At 46.7% G+C, this 22,327-nt stretch overlaps 1 protein-coding gene across 11 annotated transcripts in view; it reads left to right on the forward strand.

Moving 5' to 3' along the window:
- The window catches only part of ACOT11 (acyl-CoA thioesterase 11), a 42,578-nt gene extending 21,463 nt beyond the window's left edge, over positions 1-21,115 (forward strand). For 5 of the 11 annotated variants that reach the window (XM_072126771.1, XM_072126772.1, XM_072126767.1 and 2 more), the window contains 8 exons: positions 2,234-2,378; positions 15,261-15,316; positions 16,869-16,935; positions 17,065-17,148; positions 17,551-17,684; positions 17,754-17,885; positions 17,957-18,080; positions 18,536-21,115. In XM_072126771.1, coding sequence (XP_071982872.1) covers positions 2,234-2,378; positions 15,261-15,316; positions 16,869-16,935; positions 17,065-17,148; positions 17,551-17,684; positions 17,754-17,885; positions 17,957-18,080; positions 18,536-18,679 — 886 coding nt within the window. In that variant the 3' untranslated portion in view covers positions 18,680-21,115. The remainder of the gene's footprint in view (positions 1-2,233; positions 2,379-15,260; positions 15,317-16,868; positions 16,936-17,064; positions 17,149-17,550; positions 17,685-17,753; positions 17,886-17,956; positions 18,081-18,535) is intronic. The other 6 variants (XR_011850151.1, XR_011850152.1, XR_011850150.1 and 3 more) reach the window with 6 other exon arrangements.
- The last annotated feature ends 1,212 nt before the right edge of the window (positions 21,116-22,327 follow it).

Raw genomic sequence — 22,327 nt, forward strand, 5'->3', positions numbered from 1 at the left:
ACTATTCCCCCCCTGGATGGCGGCCCTGGTTCTACCTTTCTGGGATTTGTCTGTGGGGTTATTACCTTTGTGGAACCTTCTTTGCAGGGTTGAGGTCGACATGTGAACATTTCATGTCTAGTTGTGTAACAGTCGGCTGACCTATCGGGTGTCCCCCATTGTTGGATAAGATGGTGCCTATATCCACCTATACACAGACATAATAGCTATAGGACTGAACATATTCATTTCCAAAACCTGAGGAACCACTTGTGTCCATCAGAAGCAGAACATGAGGGAACCTGATCTGCTGCTATTTCTCTAGCAGGAGAATAGGGTGAGGCTTCCTCATAGACCCGCGGAGCAGGTTGTGTAATCTCTCGCGTGAACCCCAAATATTTATGTACTATGCAAAGAGAGACCCAAAAATAAGAGCGGGAACCCCAAAATATTTATGTAATGTTCAAAGAGAGACCCAAAAATAAGAGCGGGAACCCCAAATATTTATGTAATATGCAAAGAGAGACCCAAAAATAAGAGCGGGAACCCCAAATATTTATGTAATATGCAAAGAGAGACCCAAAAATAAGAGCGGGAACCCCAAATATTTATGTAATGTTCAAAGAGAGACCCAAAAATAAGAGCGGGAACCCCAAATATTTATGTAATATGCAAAGAGAGACCCAAAAATAAGAGCGGGAACCCCAAATATTTATGTAATATGCAAAGAGAGACCCAAAAATAAGAGCGGGAACCCCAAATATTTATGTAATGTTCAAAGAGAGACCCAAAAATAAGAGCGTGAACCCCAAATATTTATGTAATATGCAAAGAGAGACCCAAAAATAAGAGCGGGAACCCCAAATATTTATGTAATATGCAAAGAGAGACCCAAAAATAAGAGCGGGAACCCCAAATATTTATGTAATATGCAAAGAGAGACCCAAAAATAAGAGTGGGAACCCCAAATATTTATGTAATATGTAAAGGGAGACCCAAAAATAAGAGCGTGAACCCCAAATATTTATGTAATATGCAAAGAGAGACCCAAAAATAAGAGCGTGAACCCAACGCCAGTCGCTGTGTCTGGAATTCGGCTTCAGGGAAAATGTGGGTGAACTTTAATCTTGCAGCAGATTTGCCTTTAATCCTGAAGCTTGTGCAAAGACCAAGGTCATGTGAGATAACGCCGCGGAGCAGAGAATTTATGGGTTTATTGCGCCGCTTTTGAGATCTCATCTAGATCTGGAGGTTCCATATCTGCTATTTATGCTGAGATAATTGGCTCAATGACTCGGTTTTCTTTGTTCTGTGAATTATTGGTTGTGTCATCCCTCTGTTATTCCTCCTGGAAATGAGAGCCCTGTCTGTACTGGATGATTGTCCAATCACTGCATAGTATGCGGATACGCCTGTACGTGCATGGTATACGCATACGCCTGTACGTGCATGGTATACGCATACGCCTGTACGTGCATGGTATACGCATACGCCTGTACGTGCATGGTATACGCATACGCCTGTACGTGCATGGTATACGCATACGCCTGTACGTGCATGGTATGCGGATACGCCTGTACGTGCATGGTATGCGGATACGCCTGTACGTGCATGGTATGCGGATACGCCTGTACGTGCATGGTATGCGGATACGCCTGTACGTGCATGGTATGCGGATACGCCTGTACGTGCATGGTATACGCATACGCCTGTACGTGCATGGTATACGCATACGCCTGTACGTGCATGGTATACGCATACGCCTGTACGTGCATGGTATACGCATACGCCTGTACGTGCATGGTATACGCATACGCCTGTACGTGCATGGTATGCGGATACGCCTGTACGTGCATGGTATGCGGATACGCCTGTACGTGCATGGTATGCGGATACGCCTGTACGTGCATGGTATGCGGATACGCCTGTACGTGCATGGTATACGCATACGCCTGTACGTGCATGGTATACGCATACGCCTGTACGTGCATGGTATACGCATACGCCTGTACGTGCATGGTATACGCATACGCCTGTACGTGCATGGTATACGCATACGCCTGTACGTGCATGGTATACGCATACGCCTGTACGTGCATGGTATACGCATACGCCTGTACGTGCATGGTATACGCATACGCCTGTACGTGCATGGTATACGCATACGCCTGTACGTGCATGGTATACAGAATGGTATACGTTATAATCCCCAATGAGCTAATACCTGGGCTGTGTCCTTGTCCCTGCGTTGCAGTATGGAGGTCGGGGTCTGCGCTGAGGCCTTCTGCCATGATGTGGGGGTTCCCAGAAGACACATAAACAGCGCATTCATGACATTCGTGGTTCTGGATGAAAACAATCATCGCTGTATTCTCCCTCGCATCAAACCGGAGACCGGGGTAAGTGATTCCCCCTGCTGGTCACATTCTCTATATGTGCTGTAATGTATATATCTACATAGCTGTAATATATACGGTGTATGTGCTGTAATGTATCTCTATATGTGATGTACTATATATATCTATATGTGCTGTACTATATATATATCTATATAGCTGTAATGTACATCTATATGTGCTGTAATATATATATATATACACTCACCGGCCACTTTATTAGGTCCACCATGCTAGTATCGGGTTGGACCTCCTTTTGCCTTCAGAACTGCCTCAATTCTTCGTGGCATAGATACAACAAGGTGCTGGAAGCTCCTCAGAGATTTTGCTCCATAGTGACATGATGGCATCACACAGTTGCCGCAGATTTGTCGGCTGCACATCCATGATGCGAATCTCCCGTTCCACCACATCCCAAAGATGCTCTATTGGATTGAGATCTGGTGACTGTGGAGGCCATTTGTGTCCAGTGACCTCATTGTCATGTTCAAGAAACCAGTCTGAGATGACTCCAGCTTTATGACATGGCGCATTATCCTGCTGAAAGTAGCCATCAGATGTTACAGGGGACATTGTGCTCATAAAGGGATGGACATGGGCAGCAACAACACCATGACACCAGCACCACCAGCCTGAGCCGCTGATACAAGGCAGGATGGATCCATGACACCACCACCACCAGCCTGACCCGCTGATACAAGGCAGGATGGATCCATGACACCACCACCACCAGCCTGAGCCGCTGATACAAGGCAGGATGGATCCATGACACCACCACCACCAGCCTGACCCGCTGATACAAGGCAGGATGGATCCATGACACCACCACCACCAGCCTGAGCCGCTGATACAAGGCAGGATGGATCCATGACACCACCACCACCAGCCTGAGCCGCTGATACAAGGCAGGATGGATCCATGACACCACCACCACCAGCCTGAGCCGCTGATACAAGGCAGGATGGATCCATGACACCACCAGCACCAGCCTGACCCGCTGATACAAGGCAGGATGGATCCATGACACCAGCACCACCAGCCTGACCCGCTGATACAAGGCAGGATGGATCCATGACACCAGCACCACCAGCCTGAGCCGCTGATACAAGGCAGGATGGATCCATGACACCACCACCACCAGCCTGAGCCGCTGATACAAGGCAGGATGGATCCATGACACCAGCACCACCAGCCTGACCCGCTGATACAAGGCAGGATGGATCCATGACACCACCACCACCAGCCTGAGCCGCTGATACAAGGCAGGATGGATCCATGACACCACCACCACCAGCCTGAGCCGCTGATACAAGGCAGGATGGATCCATGACACCACCACCACCAGCCTGAGCCGCTGATACAAGGCAGGATGGATCCATGACACCCCCACCACCAGCCTGAACCGCTGATACAAGGCAGGATGGATCCATGACACCAGCACCACCAGCCTGAGCCGCTGATACAAGGCAGGATGGATCCATGACACCAGCACCACCAGCCTGAACCGCTGATACAAGGCAGGATGGATCCATGACACCAGCACCACCAGCCTGAGCCGCTGATACAAGGCAGGATGGATCCATGACACCACCACCACCAGCCTGAACCGCTGATACAAGGCAGGATGGATCCATGACACCACCACCACCAGCCTGAGCCGCTGATACAAGGCAGGATGGATCCATGACACCACCACCACCAGCCTGACCCGCTGATACAAGGCAGGATGGATCCATGACACCACCACCACCAGCCTGACCCGCTGATACAAGGCAGGATGGATCCATGACACCAGCACCACCAGCCTGAGCCGCTGATACAAGGCAGGATGGATCCATGACACCACCAGCACCAGCCTGACCCGCTGATACAAGGCAGGATGGATCCATGACACCAGCACCACCAGCCTGACCCGCTGATACAAGGCAGGATGGATCCATGACACCAGCACCACCAGCCTGAGCCGCTGATACAAGGCAGGATGGATCCATGACACCACCACCACCAGCCTGAGCCGCTGATACAAGGCAGGATGGATCCATGACACCACCACCACCAGCCTGAGCCGCTGATACAAGGCAGGATGGATCCATGACACCACCACCACCAGCCTGACCCGCTGATACAAGGCAGGATGGATCCATGACACCACCACCACCAGCCTGAGCCACTGATACAAGGCAGGATGGATCCATGACACCACCACCACCAGCCTGAGCCGCTGATACAAGGCAGGATGGATCCATGACACCACCACCACCAGCCTGAGCCGCTGATACAAGGCAGGATGGATCCATGACACCACCACCACCAGCCTGAGCCGCTGATACAAGGCAGGATGGATCCATGACACCCCCACCACCAGCCTGAACCGCTGATACAAGGCAGGATGGATCCATGACACCAGCACCACCAGCCTGAGCCGCTGATACAAGGCAGGATGGATCCATGACACCAGCACCACCAGCCTGAACCGCTGATACAAGGCAGGATGGATCCATGACACCAGCACCACCAGCCTGAGCCGCTGATACAAGGCAGGATGGATCCATGACACCACCACCACCAGCCTGAACCGCTGATACAAGGCAGGATGGATCCATGACACCACCACCACCAGCCTGAGCCGCTGATACAAGGCAGGATGGATCCATGACACCACCACCACCAGCCTGAGCCGCTGATACAAGGCAGGATGGATCCATGACACCCCCACCACCAGCCTGAACCGCTGATACAAGGCAGGATGGATCCATGACACCAGCACCACCAGCCTGAGCCGCTGATACAAGGCAGGATGGATCCATGACACCAGCACCACCAGCCTGAGCCGCTGATACAAGGCAGGATGGATCCATGACACCAGCACCACCAGCCTGAGCCGCTGATACAAGGCAGGATGGATCCATGACACCACCACCACCAGCCTGAGCCGCTGATACAAGGCAGGATGGATCCATGACACCACCACCACCAGCCTGAGCCGCTGATACAAGGCAGGATGGATCCATGACACCACCACCACCAGCCTGACCCGCTGATACAAGGCAGAATGGATCCATGACACCACCACCACCAGCCTGAGCCGCTGATACAAGGCAGGATGGATCCATGACACCACCACCACCAGCCTGAGCCGCTGATACAAGGCAGGATGGATCCATGACACCCCCACCACCAGCCTGAACCGCTGATACAAGGCAGGATGGATCCATGACACCAGCACCACCAGCCTGAGCCGCTGATACAAGGCAGGATGGATCCATGACACCAGCACCACCAGCCTGAACCGCTGATACAAGGCAGGATGGATCCATGACACCAGCACCACCAGCCTGAGCCGCTGATACAAGGCAGGATGGATCCATGACACCACCACCACCAGCCTGAACCGCTGATACAAGGCAGGATGGATCCATGACACCACCACCACCAGCCTGAGCCGCTGATACAAGGCAGGATGGATCCATGACACCACCACCACCAGCCTGACCCGCTGATACAAGGCAGGATGGATCCATGACACCACCACCACCAGCCTGACCCGCTGATACAAGGCAGGATGGATCCATGACACCACCACCACCAGCCTGACCCGCTGATACAAGGCAGGATGGATCCATGACACCACCACCACCAGCCTGAGCCGCTGATACAAGGCAGGATGGATCCATGACACCACCACCACCAGCCTGAGCCGCTGATACAAGGCAGGATGGATCCATGACACCACCACCACCAGCCTGAGCCGCTGATACAAGGCAGGATGGATCCATGACACCAGCACCACCAGCCTGACCCGCTGATACAAGGCAGGATGGATCCATGACACCAGCACCACCAGCCTGAGCCGCTGATACAAGGCAGGAGGGATCCATGACACCACCACCACCAGCCTGAGCCGCTGATACAAGGCAGGATGGATCCATGACACCAGCACCACCAGCCTGACCCGCTGATACAAGGCAGGATGGATCCATGACACCAGCACCACCAGCCTGAGCCGCTGATACAAGGCAGGATGGATCCATGACACCACCACCACCAGCCTGAGCCGCTGATACAAGGCAGGATGGATCCATGACACCACCACCACCAGCCTGAGCCGCTGATACAAGGCAGGATGGATCCATGACACCACCACCACCAGCCTGACCCGCTGATACAAGGCAGGATGGATCCATGACACCACCAGCCCCAGCCTGAGCCGCTGATACAAGGCAGGATGGATCCATGACACCACCACCACCAGCCTGAGCCGCTGATACAAGGCAGGATGGATCCATGACACCCCCACCACCAGCCTGAACCGCTGATACAAGGCAGGATGGATCCATGACACCAGCACCACCAGCCTGAGCCGCTGATACAAGGCAGGATGGATCCATGACACCAGCACCACCAGCCTGAGCCGCTGATACAAGGCAGGATGGATCCATGACACCAGCACCACCAGCCTGAGCCGCTGATACAAGGCAGGATGGATCCATGACACCACAACCACCAGCCTGAACCGCTGATACAAGGCAGGATGGATCCATGACACCACCACCACCAGCCTGAGCCGCTGATACAGGGCAGGATGGATCCATGACACCACCAGCACCAGCCTGAGCCGCTGATACAAGGCAGGATGGATCCATGACACCAGCACCACCAGCCTGAGCCGCTGATACAAGGCAGGAGGGATCCATGACACCACCACCACCAGCCTGACCCGCTGATACAAGGCAGGAGGGATCCATGACACCACCACCACCAGCCTGACCCGCTGATACAAGGCAGGATGGATCCATGACACCACCACCACCAGCCTGACCCGCTGATACAAGGCAGGATGGATCCATGACACCACCACCACCAGCCTGAGCCGCTGATACAAGGCAGGATGGATCCATGACACCACCACCACCAGCCTGAGCCGCTGATACAAGGCAGGATGGATCCATGACACCACCACCACCAGCCTGAGCCGCTGATACAAGGCAGGATGGATCCATGACACCACCACCACCAGCCTGAGCCGCTGATACAAGGCAGGATGGATCCATGACACCACCAGCCTGACCCGCTGATACAAGGCAGGATAGATCCATGACACCACCACCACCAGCCTGAGCCGCTGATACAAGGCAGGATGGATCCATGACACCACCACCACCAGCCTGAGCCGCTGATACAAGGCAGGATGGATCCATGACACCACCACCACCAGCCTGAGCCGCTGATACAAGGCAGGATGGATCCATGACACCACCAGCCTGACCCGCTGATACAAGGCAGGATAGATCCATGACACCACCACCACCAGCCTGAGCCGCTGATACAAGGCAGGATGGATCCATGACACCACCACCACCAACCTGACCCGCTGATACAAGGCAGGATGGATCCATGACACCACCACCAGCCTGACCCGCTGATACAAGGCAGGATGGATCCATGCTTTCATGTTGTTGTACCAAATTCTGACCCTACCATCCGAATGTCGCAGCAGAAATCGAGACTCATCAGACCAGGCAACGTTTTTCCAATCTTCTACTGTCCAATTTCCATGAGTTTGTGCAAATTGTAGCCTCAGTTTCCTGTTCTTAGCTGAAAGGAGTGGCACCCGGTGTGGTCTTCTGCTGCTGTAGCCCATCTGCCTCAAAGTTGGACGTACTGTGCGTTCAGAGATGCTCTTCTGCCTACCTTGGGTGTAACGGGTGGCGATTTGAGTCACTGTTGCCTTTCTATCAGCTTGAACCAGTCTGCCCATTCTCCTCTGACCTCTGGCATCAACAAGGCATTTCCGCCCACAGAACTGCCGCTCACTGGATGTTTTTTCTTTTTCGGACCATTCTCTGTAAACCCTAGAGATGGTTGTGCGTGAAAATCCCAGTAGATCAGCAGTTTCTGAAATACTCAGACCAGCCCTTCTGGCACCAACAACCATGCCACGTTCACAGGCCACAAATCACCTTTCTTCCCCATACTGATGCTCGGGAGAACTGCAGGAGATTGTCTTGACCATGTCTACATGCCTAAATGCACTGCCGCCATGTGATTGGCTGATTAGAAATTAAGTGTTAACGAGCAGTTGGACAGGTGGACCTAATAAAGTGGCCGGTGAGTGTATAGCTGTAATGTATATCTCTATAGAGCTGTAATGTATACTGTGTATGTGCTGTAATGTATACTGTGTATGTGCTGTAATGTATACTGTGTATGTGCTGTAATGTATACTGTGTATGTGCTGTAATGTGTACTGTGTATGTGCTGTAATGTATACTGTGTATGTGCTGTACTGTATACTGTGTATGTGCTGTAATGTATACTGTGTATGTGCTGTAATGTATACTGTGTATGTGCTGTACTGTGTATGTGCTGTAATGTATACTGTGTATGTGCTGTAATGTATACTGTGTATGTGCTGTAATGTATACTGTGTATGTGCTGTAATGTGTACTGTGTATGTGCTGTAATGTGTACTGTGTATGTGCTGTAATGTGTACTGTGTATGTGCTGTAATGTATACTGTGTATGTGCTGTACTGTGTATGTGCTGTAATGTATACTGTGTATGTGCTGTAATGTATACTGTGTATGTGCTGTAATGTGTACTGTGTATGTGCTGTAATGTGTACTGTGTATGTGCTGTAATGTATACTGTGTATGTGCTGTAATGTATACTGTGTATGTGCTGTAATGTATACTGTGTATGTGCTGTAATGTGTACTGTGTATGTGCTGTAATGTATACTGTGTATGTGCTGTACTGTATACTGTGTATGTGCTGTAATGTATACTGTGTATGTGCTGTACTGTGTACTGTGTATGTGCTGTAATGTGTACTGTGTATGTGCTGTAATGTATACTGTGTATGTGCTGTAATGTATACTGTGTATGTGCTGTAATGTGTACTGTGTATGTGCTGTAATGTGTACTGTGTATGTGCTGTAATGTATACTGTGTATGTGCTGTACTGTGTACTGTGTATGTGCTGTAATGTATACTGTGTATGTGCTGTAATGTATACTGTGTATGTGCTGTAATGTATACTGTGTATGTGCTGTAATGTGTACTGTGTATGTGCTGTAATGTATACTGTGTATGTGCTGTAATGTATACTGTGTATGTGCTGTAATGTATACTGTGTATGTGCTGTAATGTGTACTGTGTATGTGCTGTAATGTATACTGTGTATGTGCTGTAATGTGTACTGTGTATGTGCTGTAATGTGTACTGTGTATGTGCTGTAATGTATACTGTGTATGTGCTGTACTGTGTACTGTGTATGTGCTGTAATGTATACTGTGTATGTGCTGTAATGTATACTGTGTATGTGCTGTAATGTATACTGTGTATGTGCTGTAATGTATACTGTGTATGTGCTGTACTGTATACTGTGTATGTGCTGTAATGTATACTGTGTATGTTCTGTACTGTATACTGTGTATGTGCTGTAATGTATACTGTGTATGTGCTGTAATGTGTACTGTGTATGTGCTGTAATGTATACTGTGTATGTGCTGTAATGTATACTGTGTATGTGCTGTACTGTGTATGTGCTGTAATGTGTACTGTGTATGTGCTGTAATGTATACTGTGTATGTGCTGTAATGTATACTGTGTATGTGCTGTAATGTATACTGTGTATGTGCTGTAATGTATACTGTGTATGTGCTGTAATGTGTACTGTGTATGTGCTGTACTGTATACTGTGTATGTGCTGTACTGTGTACTGTGTATGTGCTGTAATGTATACTGTGTATGTGCTGTAATGTATACTGTGTATGTGCTGTACTGTGTATGTGCTGTAATGTATACTGTGTATGTGCTGTAATGTGTACTGTGTATGTGCTGTAATGTATACTGTGTATGTGCTGTAATGTATACTGTGTATGTGCTGTACTGTGTACTGTGTATGTGCTGTACTGTGTACTGTGTATGTGCTGTAATGTATACTGTGTATGTGCTGTAATGTATACTGTGTATGTGCTGTACTGTGTATGTGCTGTAATGTGTACTGTGTATGTGCTGTAATGTATACTGTGTATGTGCTGTACTGTGTACTGTGTATGTGCTGTAATGTATACTGTGTATGTGCTGTAATGTATACTGTGTATGTGCTGTAATGTATACTGTGTGTGTGCTGTAATGTATACTGTGTGTGTGCTGTAATGTATACTGTGTGTGTGCTGTACTGTGTATGTGCTGTAATGTATACTGTGTATGTGCTGTACTGTGTACTGTGTATGTGCTGTAATGTATACTGTGTATGTGCTGTACTGTGTATGTGCTGTAATGTGTACTGTGTATGTGCTGTAATGTATACTGTGTATGTGCTGTAATGTATACTGTGTATGTGCTGTAATGTATACTGTGTATGTGCTGTAATGTATACTGTGTATGTGCTGTAATGTGTACTGTGTATGTGCTGTACTGTATACTGTGTATGTGCTGTACTGTGTACTGTGTATGTGCTGTAATGTATACTGTGTATGTGCTGTAATGTATACTGTGTATGTGCTGTACTGTGTATGTGCTGTAATGTATACTGTGTATGTGCTGTAATGTGTACTGTGTATGTGCTGTAATGTATACTGTGTATGTGCTGTAATGTATACTGTGTATGTGCTGTACTGTGTACTGTGTATGTGCTGTACTGTGTACTGTGTATGTGCTGTAATGTATACTGTGTATGTGCTGTAATGTATACTGTGTATGTGCTGTACTGTGTATGTGCTGTAATGTGTACTGTGTATGTGCTGTAATGTATACTGTGTATGTGCTGTACTGTGTACTGTGTATGTGCTGTAATGTATACTGTGTATGTGCTGTAATGTATACTGTGTATGTGCTGTAATGTATACTGTGTGTGTGCTGTAATGTATACTGTGTGTGTGCTGTAATGTATACTGTGTGTGTGCTGTACTGTGTATGTGCTGTAATGTATACTGTGTATGTGCTGTACTGTGTACTGTGTATGTGCTGTAATGTGTACTGTGTATGTGCTGTACTGTGTATGTGCTGTACTGTATACTGTGTATGTGCTGTAATGTATACTGTGTATGTGCTGTAATGTATACTGTGTATGTGCTGTAATGTATACTGTGTATGTGCTGTAATGTATACTGTGTATGTGCTGTAATGTATACTGTGTATGTGCTGTAATGTGTACTGTGTATGTGCTGTAATGTATACTGTGTATGTGCTGTAATGTATACTGTGTATGTGCTGTAATGTATACTGTGTATGTGCTGTAATGTGTACTGTGTATGTGCTGTAATGTATACTGTGTATGTGCTGTACTGTGTATGTGCTGTAATGTATACTGTGTATGTGCTGTAATGTGTACTGTGTATGTGCTGTAATGTGTACTGTGTATGTGCTGTAATGTGTACTGTGTATGTGCTGTAATGTGTACTGTGTATGTGCTGTACTGTGTACTGTGTATGTGCTGTACTGTGTACTGTGTATGTGCTGTACTGTGTACTGTGTATGTGCTGTACTGTATACTGTGTATGTGCTGTACTGTATACTGTGTATGTGCTGTAATGTATACTGTGTATGTGCTGTACTGTGTATGTGCTGTAATGTATACTGTGTATGTGCTGTAATGTATACTGTGTATGTGCTGTACTGTGTACTGTGTATGTGCTGTAATGTATACTGTGTATGTGCTGTAATGTATACTGTGTATGTGCTGTAATGTATACTGTGTATGTGCTGTAATGTGTACTGTGTATGTGCTGTAATGTATACTGTGTATGTGCTGTAATGTATACTGTGTATGTGCTGTAATGTGTACTGTGTATGTGCTGTAATGTATACTGTGTATGTGCTGTAATGTATACTGTGTATGTGCTGTAATGTATACTGTGTATGTGCTGTAATGTGTACTGTGTATGTGCTGTAATGTGTACTGTGTATGTGCTGTAATGTGTACTGTGTATGTGCTGTACTGTGTACTGTGTATGTGCTGTACTGTGTACTGTGTATGTGCTGTACTGTATACTGTGTATGTGCTGTACTGTATACTGTGTATGTGCTGTAATGTATACTGTGTATGTGCTGTACTGTGTATGTGCTGTAATGTATACTGTGTATGTGCTGTAATGTGTACTGTGTATGTGCTGTAATGTATACTGTGTATGTGCTGTACTGTGTATGTGCTGTACTGTATACTGTGTATGTGCTGTAATGTGTACTGTGTATGTGCTGTAATGTGTACTGTGTATGTGCTGTAATGTATACTGTGTATGTGCTGTAATGTATACTGTGTATGTGCTGTAATGTATACTGTGTATGTGCTGTACTGTGTACTGTGTATGTGCTGTAATGTATACTGTGTATGTGCTGTAATGTATACTGTGTATGTGCTGTACTGTGTACTGTGTATGTGCTGTAATGTATACTGTGTATGTGCTGTAATGTATACTGTGTATGTGCTGTAATGTATACTGTGTATGTGCTGTACTGTGTACTGTGTATGTGCTGTAATGTATACTGTGTATGTGCTGTAATGTATACTGTGTATGTGCTGTAATGTATACTGTGTATGTGCTGTACTGTATACTGTGTATGTGCTGTAATGTGTACTGTGTATGTGCTGTAATGTGTACTGTGTATGTGCTGTACTGTATACTGTGTATGTGCTGTAATGTATACTGTGTATGTGCTGTACTGTGTACTGTGTATGTGCTGTAATGTATACTGTGTATGTGCTGTAATGTATACTGTGTATGTGCTGTAATGTATACTGTGTATGTGCTGTAATGTATACTGTGTATGTGCTGTAATGTATACTGTGTATGTGCTGTAATGTGTACTGTGTATGTGCTGTAATGTGTACTGTGTATGTGCTGTACTGTATACTGTGTATGTGCTGTAATGTATACTGTGTATGTGCTGTAATGTATACTGTGTATGTGCTGTAATGTATACTGTGTATGTGCTGTAATGTATACTGTGTATGTGCTGTAATGTATACTGTGTATGTGCTGTAATGTATACTGTGTATGTGCTGTAATGTGTACTGTGTATGTGCTGTAATGTATACTGTGTATGTGCTGTAATGTATACTGTGTATGTGCTGTAATGTATACTGTGTATGTGCTGTACTGTATACTGTGTATGTGCTGTACTGTATACTGTGTATGTGCTGTAATGTATATCTCTATAGAGCTGTACTGTATACTGTGTATGTGCTGTAATGTGTACTGTGTATGTGCTGTAATGTGTACTGTGTATGTGCTGTAATGTATACTGTGTATGTGCTGTACTGTATACTGTGTATGTGCTGTAATGTATACTGTGTATGTGCTGTAATGTATACTGTGTATGTGCTGTAATGTATACTGTGTATGTGCTGTACTGTGTACTGTGTATGTGCTGTAATGTGTACTGTGTATGTGCTGTAATGTGTACTGTGTATGTGCTGTACTGTATACTGTGTATGTGCTGTACTGTATACTGTGTATGTGCTGTAATGTATACTGTGTATGTGCTGTACTGTATACTGTGTATGTGCTGTACTGTATACTGTGTATGTGCTGTACTGTATACTGTGTATGTGCTGTAATGTATACTGTGTATGTGCTGTAATGTATACTGTGTATGTGCTGTACTGTGTACTGTGTATGTGCTGTAATGTATACTGTGTACTGTGTATGTGCTGTAATGTATACTGTGTATGTGCTGTAATGTATACTGTGTATGTGCTGTAATGTATACTGTATATGTGCTGTAATGTATACTGTGTATGTGCTGTAATGTATACTGTGTATGTGCTGTAATGTATACTGTGTATGTGCTGTAATGTATACTGTGTATGTGCTGTAATGTATACTGTGTATGTGCTGTAATGTATACTGTGTATGTGCTGTACTGTGTGTGTGCTGTAATGTATACTGTGTATGTGCTGTAATGTATACTGTGTATGTGCTGTAATGTATACTGTGTATGTGCTGTAATGTATACTGTGTATGTGCTGTACTGTGTACTGTGTATGTGCTGTAATGTATACTGTGTATGTGCTGTACTGTGTGTGTGCTGTAATGTATACTGTGTATGTGCTGTACTGTATACTGTGTATGTGCTGTAATGTATACTGTGTATGTGCTGTAATGTATACTGTGTATGTGCTGTAATGTATACTGTGTATGTGCTGTAATGTATACTGTGTATGTGCTGTAATGTATACTGTGTATGTGCTGTACTGTATACTGTGTATGTGCTGTAATGTATACTGTGTATGTGCTGTAATGTATACTGTGTATGTGCTGTACTGTGTATGTGCTGTAATGTATACTGTGTATGTGCTGTAATGTATACTGTGTATGTGCTGTAATGTATACTGTGTATGTGCTGTAATGTATATCTCTATAGAGCTGTAATGTATACTGTGTATGTGCTGTAATGTATACTGTGTATGTGCTGTACTGTATACTGTGTATGTGCTGTACTGTGTACTGTGTATGTGCTGTACTGTGTACTGTGTATGTGCTGTACTGTATACTGTGTATGTGCTGTAATGTATATCTCTATAGAGCTGTAATGTATACTGTGTATGTGCTGTAATGTGTACTGTGTATGTGCTGTAATGTGTACTGTGTATGTGCTGTAATGTATACTGTGTATGTGCTGTAATGTGTACTGTGTATGTGCTGTAATGTATACTGTGTATGTGCTGTAATGTATACTGTGTATGTGCTGTAATGTATACTGTGTATGTGCTGTAATGTATACTGTGTATGTGCTGTAATGTATACTGTGTATGTGCTGTAATGTATACTGTGTATGTGCTGTAATGTATACTGTGTATGTGCTGTAATGTATACTGTGTATGTTCTGTACTATTGTACTTCTATATCAAACTCTTGGTTATTTGCTTCTTTGTATAGGATGGAGAAAGACGATATCGTGAAGCAATCGCTCGCAGGAAAATTCGTCTGGACCGGTAATAACGAGCGCCCGGAGCGGTTCTGTATTGTGCTCTATGCAGGGGAGACATCAGAACTGCTGCAGGGACCAATCAGAGCCAAACTCTCTGGAACTATTGAAAATAGAAAGTATCTGATTAGTTGCTTTGGGCAGTGATTGGCTACATCCCCCTTGTATGTATATGCGGTATGGAAGTGACCTGCTACAAGTGATGGCGAGTACCTATAGGACATTGGAAGCCAAAATATCTGATCTCCTACTAATATCTGATCTGACTGTCAGACCCCCAAAAACACTCAGAGATTGTCCAACCCTTAAAGAGAACCTGTTACTAGGTTTTATCCCATCAAACTATCCGCCCCCAGGTAGGAAATGAAATGATTTATTATTAGAATTCCCTTTTTATGTGAAATCTCAGCTGTATGAAGAATCTCCTCCAAGGTCAGGCAAATATGACTCATCTCCCCTCAGTCCCACATGAGATGAGTCAAGTTTTGTGGTTTCTGGGGGATCGTCAATTCATTATCTTTGGTTCTCTTCTATCTAGAAACATTCTCTTTGTTCTCTATTAAAGATAATAAACTCCTCTTGTAGATCCCATCAAGCTTAAGGTTCTGAGAGCTACAGAACTGGACATAGAGGAGTTAGAAAATAAGCGGGAACTGGATCTTTATCTGCAGTTTGCAGTAACAACTCTGCCTTTAGCTGTGTCTCAGTTTCTGTAGCCATGAGCCGGATGTGATGTGAAAGATGAGATCCTTATCTTTGGTCTCCAGCACATAGTATGTACAGGTGCTATAGTAAACGGGTGAGATTTCACATAAAAGAGGGAATTCTGGAAAGGACATTTCACCCCTTCCTGAGGGGGGTAGTAGTTTAATGGGGCAAACCCTGGTGACAGGTTCTCCTTAAAGGGCTATTCCCATCTGGACAGTCACATTTAATTTAATTAATTTGCCACATTTAAACATTTCTTCAATTGGATGTTCCGGTGTGAAGATAATTTCTCATAAATGTAGTCATGTTGTCGTTTAGAAATGAGAGGGCTTCCTTGGATACGACCACCCCACACCCTGGCAGCGGTGGCCAGACATGCACTATTGAGTCCTGCCTGACCTCGTGGATGTAGTGTATACAGTTACTCCCAGACATTTCATATACAAACACCCTTTGTGTCTTTGTGCAATCCCTCCTGCAGAGGTGGTCGTATCCAAGGAGTCAGTCTTGTTTCTAAGGGACTATATGACTACATTTATGAGAAATTGTCTTCACACAGGAACATTTTTTTTAATGACCTCTAATTGCAGAAATGTTTATATATGGCAGATTAGTGACACTGAATGTGACTGCCCAGACGACAGAGAAAACCCCTTCAAGGCTAAATAAGTTCTTATATTTCCAGAACTTCCAACTGTTTGACAAAAACTTTCTATACAGATCGTAAGTGTCTTCCCAGTTGTTGTGTCTGAACCTGCGTGTGTCCCCATATAATGAAACAACCAGTCCTGTAGATTTTCGTGTAATCGCGCTGCGTTATGATGGTCACGCGGTTTCTCTTGTGTCGCCAGTAAATACGTCATCTCCTGTCAGCAGTCGGAGGTGCCGCTGTCCGTCCCCTGGGACCCCTGTAACCAGGTAAGTCTCTCCGCTTATTACACAGGCGCCGATGCTTTGCACGCGTCTGAATGCTGGGATTCTGTGCGGCTCCTCCCTTATTCCTCCTGGAAGGAGACGCTTTATCTCGCTGCTTCCCATCTCCTACAGGTTTATCTCAGCTACAACAACGTGTCGGCCCTGAAAATGCTGGTGTCCAAAACGGACTGGGTCCTGGCATCCGAAATAAAAAAGGTACAAGCCAGTAATAATAATCCATCAAACTTCACTTAAAGGAAACCTACCAGTCAGAAGGACAATGCGAGAGAGTCTCTGCATGCTGTAGCTTCACAGACTGTTACACTGTGGCATTCTTGGCTCCCTATGCTCTTCCCCCTCCCTCTAATTTCTGCAATCTCACACAGTGGGAGGGGGGTAGTGCTCCTGCACGGTGTGAGATCCTGTAAAGTTACACTACAAGGGGCTTCAGGCTCATTAGAATAATTTTAAAAGTTGATTTAAAAACTCATTTTTCACGGTGCCTTGCTCTATGGTTTATCATGCTGGATTGTGATGATAGTTTCCTGTGATTTCTGACCCCTGGATGTTCCGGGGGCTGGTGACCTGATGTAAGTGTAGTCGTCCTCTCCTGCTCAGGTCCGGTTGTACACGCTGGAAGACGGAAAGTTTCTGTCCTTCAAGGTGGAAGTGACTGTATCCACGGACGCGAGACAAAGCTTCAACCTCCTGTCGGATATGAGCCGCCGCAGCGAGTGGGACAATAATTACAAGTGAGTGAATGAGCCCCCGAAATCCTCGTGTCCTTCCCCTGCGTCTCACCCCCGGTCTGTTCTCTACAGGGAATCCCGGCTCCTGCAGAAGGTCAATGAGGACGACGCCATCTACCATGTGGTCAGCACCGTGAGCAGCGCGGAGGGCAAACTACAAGACTTCATCATCCTGGCCTCCCGCCGGCCGCCCTGTGACACCGGGTACGGGCTCAGACCCCCGGAGTGTCCGCATCCTCACATCCACAATACTTATGGCTTCTTCTTCTTTATAGAGACCCTTATGTTGTGGCATTTCGCTCTGTGTCCCTTCCCGCGCACCCCCCCTGTGAGGAGTACACCCGGGGGGAGACCCTCTGCTCTGGATTCTGTATCTGGTCACAAGGACCGAAGACAAAGGTAATGCTCCTCACAGCCGGGACACCAGGGCTAAGAGTGCACGTCTATGGAGGGCAGGGGGTGCAAGTATCATGGGGGGTACAAAGGCTCCTAGTGATAACAGTATCTGCTGCAGACAATAAATCTGCTACACGTCTTACATCCAAGGGAAGGGACAAATCCGGGCGCTATGGGGCCCTCAGAGAAGGGGGAGCTGCACCTGTAGTTACAGCTTCTGGCCACTAGTCCTTAGATTAGAGTCGGAGAAGCATCAGGGCTGCTGCATTTCCACTAACACCGAGGGTGCATGTATATTGTGTAGTCAGCAGGACCTCCCTTGCAGGTGTATGGGCATCTACAGGGGTCTCTGCACGGGTCTGAGCCTTATACGAGGGGTCGTGTAGTTCTGCATTTCAGCCGTAATATCAGTAAAATGCTGATTCTATTTCATTATAATTTAATCTTTGTTTTTCCAGATCTCCTATTACAATCAGTTTACCCCGGGTATCGTCTCTCGGGTGACCACCAACATGACCGGACTGTCCTCTGATTTCGCCAACACCTACCAGGCCTGCGAGAGATTCCTTATTGAAAATATAAAGGACCCCCAGCAGCCATAAAGTGTATAGTATCTATAGGTGGGCTCAGTACACAGCCCCCCCCCATCACCCAGCAGCCATAAAGTGTATAGTATCTATAGGTGGGCTCAGTGCACAGCCCCCCCCCCCCATCACCCTGCAGCCATAAAGTGTATAGTATCTATAGGTGGGCTCAGTGCACAGCCCCCCCCCCCATCACCCTGCAGCCATAAAGTGTATAGTATCTATAAGTGTGTAATGGACTGAGTGCACAGCCCCCCATCACCCTGCAGCCTATAAAGTGTATAGAATCTATAGGTGGGCTCAGTGCACAGCCCCCATCACCCTGCAGCCATAAAGTGTATAGTATCTATAGGTGTGTAATGGACTGAGTGCACAGCCCCCCCCCCATCACCCAGCAGCCATAAAGTGTATAGTATCTATAGGTGGGCTCAGTGCACAGCCCCCATCACCCTGCAGCCATAAAGTGTATAGAATCTATAGGTGGGCTCAGTGCACAGCCCCCTATCACCCTGCAGCCATAAAGTGTATAGTATCTATAGGTGGGCTCAGTGCACAGCCCCCATCACCCTGCAGCCATAAAGTGTATAGAATCTATAGGTGGGCTCAGTGCACAGCCCCCTATCACCCAGCAGCCATAAAGTGTATAGTATCTATAGGTGGGCTCAGTGCACAGCCCCCCCATCACCCTGCAGCCATAAAGTGTATAGAATCTATAGGTGGGCTCAGTGCACAGCCCCCATCACCCTGCAGCCATAAAGTGTATAGTATCTATAGGTGGGCTCAGTGCACAGCCCCCATCACCCTACAGCCATAAAGTGTATAGTATCTATAGGTGGGCTCAGTACACAGCCCCCCATCACCCTGCAGCCATAAAGTGTATAGTATCTATAGGTGGGCTCAGTGCACAGCCCCCATCACCCTGCAGCCATAAAGTGTATAGTATCTATAGGTGGGCTCAGTGCACAGCCCCCATCACCCTACAGCCATAAAGTGTATAGTATCTATAGGTGGGCTCAGTGCACAGCCCCCATCACCCTGCAGCCATAAAGTGTATAGTATCTATAGGTGGGCTCAGTGCACAGCCCCCCCCCCATCACCCTGCAGCCTATAAAGTGTATAGAATCTATAGGTGGGCTCAGTGCACAGCCCTCCATCACCCTGCAGCCATAAAGTGTATAGTATATATAGGTGGGCTCAGTACACAGCCCCCATCACCCTGCAGCCATAAAGTGTATAGTATCTATAAGTGTGTAATGGACTGAGTGCACAGCCCCCATCACCCTACAGCCATAAAGTGTATAGTATCTATAGGTGGGCTCAGTGCACAGCCCCCATCACCCTGCAGCCATAAAGTGTATAGTATCTATAGGTGTGTAATGGACTGAGTGCACAGCCCCCCATCACCCTGCAGCCATAAAGTGTATAGAATCTATAGGTGTGTAATGGACTGAGTGCACAGCCCCCCATCACCCTGCAGCCATAAAGTGTATAGTATCTATAGGTGGGCTCAGTGCACAGCCCCCATCACCCTGCAGCCTATAAAGTGTATAGAATCTATAGGTGGGCTCAGTGCACAGCCCCCCCCCATCACCCTGCAGCCTATAAAGTGTATAGAATCTATAGGTGTGTAATGGACTGAGTGCACAGCCCCCCATCACCCTGCAGCCATAAAGTGTATAGTATCTATAGGTGGGCTCAGTGCACAGCCCCCATCACCCTGCAGCCTATAAAGTGTATAGAATCTATAGGTGGGCTCAGTGCACAGCCCCCCCCCATCACCCTGCAGCCTATAAAGTGTATAGAATCTATAGGTGGGCTCAGTGCACAGCCCCCATCACCCATAAAGTGTATGGTATCTATAGGTGGGCTCAGTGCACAGCCCCCATCACCCTGCAGCCATAAAGTGTATAGTATCTATAAGTGTGTAATGGACTGAGTGCACAGCCCCCATCACCCTGCAGCCATAAAGTGTATAGAATCTATAGGTGGGCTCAGTGCACAGCCCCCCATCACCCTGCAGCCATAAAGTGTATAGAATCTATAGATGGGCTCAGTGCACAGCCCCCATCACCCTGCAGCCATAAAGTGTATAGTATCTATAGATGGGCTCAGTGCACAGCCCCCATCACCCTGCAGCCATAAAGTGTATAGAATCTATAGGTGGGCTCAGTGCACAGCCCCCCCATCACCCTGCAGCCTATAGGGGACCACCCAATGTGTACAACCACCCTCCTGTATGGGCCACTAATGGCGGAGGCTGTCACTGATGTTTTACTATTCTAGACATAGGAGACACTTTGCACATCAAGCACTTTGGTTTTTGTGATGTCATTAGTGGGATCTGTGATGTCATTAGTGGGATCTGTGATGTCATTAGTGGGATTTGTGATGTCATTAGTGGGATTCTTATAATAAAGAAGAGACTCGTAGCAGAAGTCGTGTGGAAGTTTTATAATGATTCATAAATCCGATTTCTCCTGATTCCGGGCAGGACATTGTCCGTCTTGTGTCGTTCACATTGTTCTTCCCCTGGTTCTGCCATTTTCCTTGATCAGGGTCCAACTGCTACAAATCCTTGTCCACTGCCCGCACTCACCTTATGAAGGAGGTCAACAGCGAATCCACTGAGACACAAGTTACATTCTATATTCTGAACCTGCACTTTTATAATGATCCGATCCCCCGGTTCTGTCCGTATTGTGTCTCACATCTTTCTTCCTCGCTTCTTTCTTTCGAGTTCTGGTCATTTCCCTGGACATTGTCTAACTCCTACATATCTTTACCCTAAAACTGAGTCAACTGCACACTACCCTCACTTCCCATGGTGCCTTGTGTTCTCTTATGAAGGAGCTAAACACTCAGTCCTGATAGTTTTTAAGTAAATCCTCTGAGTTCTGCTTAGTCTGTATACAAGATCTATACAGTGACTAGATTGACAACTTTCATCACATGAAGCAGCATGGAATAAGTAGTAGAAACAAGCAGTGAAAGAGTTACATGAAGTGTAGTCTGTGCTGGTTGAACATTAAAGGTTAACAGCTTTCCTGCTGTGAAGATAGTGTCCAGAGAGCAGGTGCTGCAGGGTGTAAAATAGTATGTGGTGCAGGATAACAGATTGGGATGGATGACTAGTAGTGGAAGCCCCTTATAATCAGTCATTGCAGGGATTTTCTGCATCTGCAGAGCTCCACAGACACAAGGCTCTCCTGCTAGCTACAGAGAGGAAGATCACAAAGTCTTTTCCAGAGTGAGCAGGAACCTCCGTAACAATGCTGTGACCAGGGAGGAGCCAAATATTTAGACTTTGCATCATTTTGTCTAATTGCTTTGTAATATGCAGATTTATGTGAAAGATTCTCATTTGGGACAGAACTTTATTTCTTATTATTGCCAATCAATGCAGTTTGAGTTCAGTGATGGATCAGAAGATTTTTTACCAAAGCCCAATTTACATATTTGTCAACATCTCAAAAAAAATGTCATCTAGACCTTCTCCCCAGATTGTAGCCAAAGCCGCAGGCCACATCCCACCATCGCCCCCCCCCCCAGGCCACATCCCACCATGGCCCCCCCCCCAGGCCACATCCCACCATGGCCCCCCCCAGGCCACATCCCACCATGGCCCCCCCCAGGCCACATCCCACCATGGCCCCCCCCAGGCCACAT

This window comes from Engystomops pustulosus, chromosome 10 (assembly GCF_040894005.1).
Source record: "Engystomops pustulosus chromosome 10, aEngPut4.maternal, whole genome shotgun sequence".
In the NCBI taxonomy this organism is placed as follows: Eukaryota; Metazoa; Chordata; class Amphibia; order Anura; family Leptodactylidae; genus Engystomops; species Engystomops pustulosus.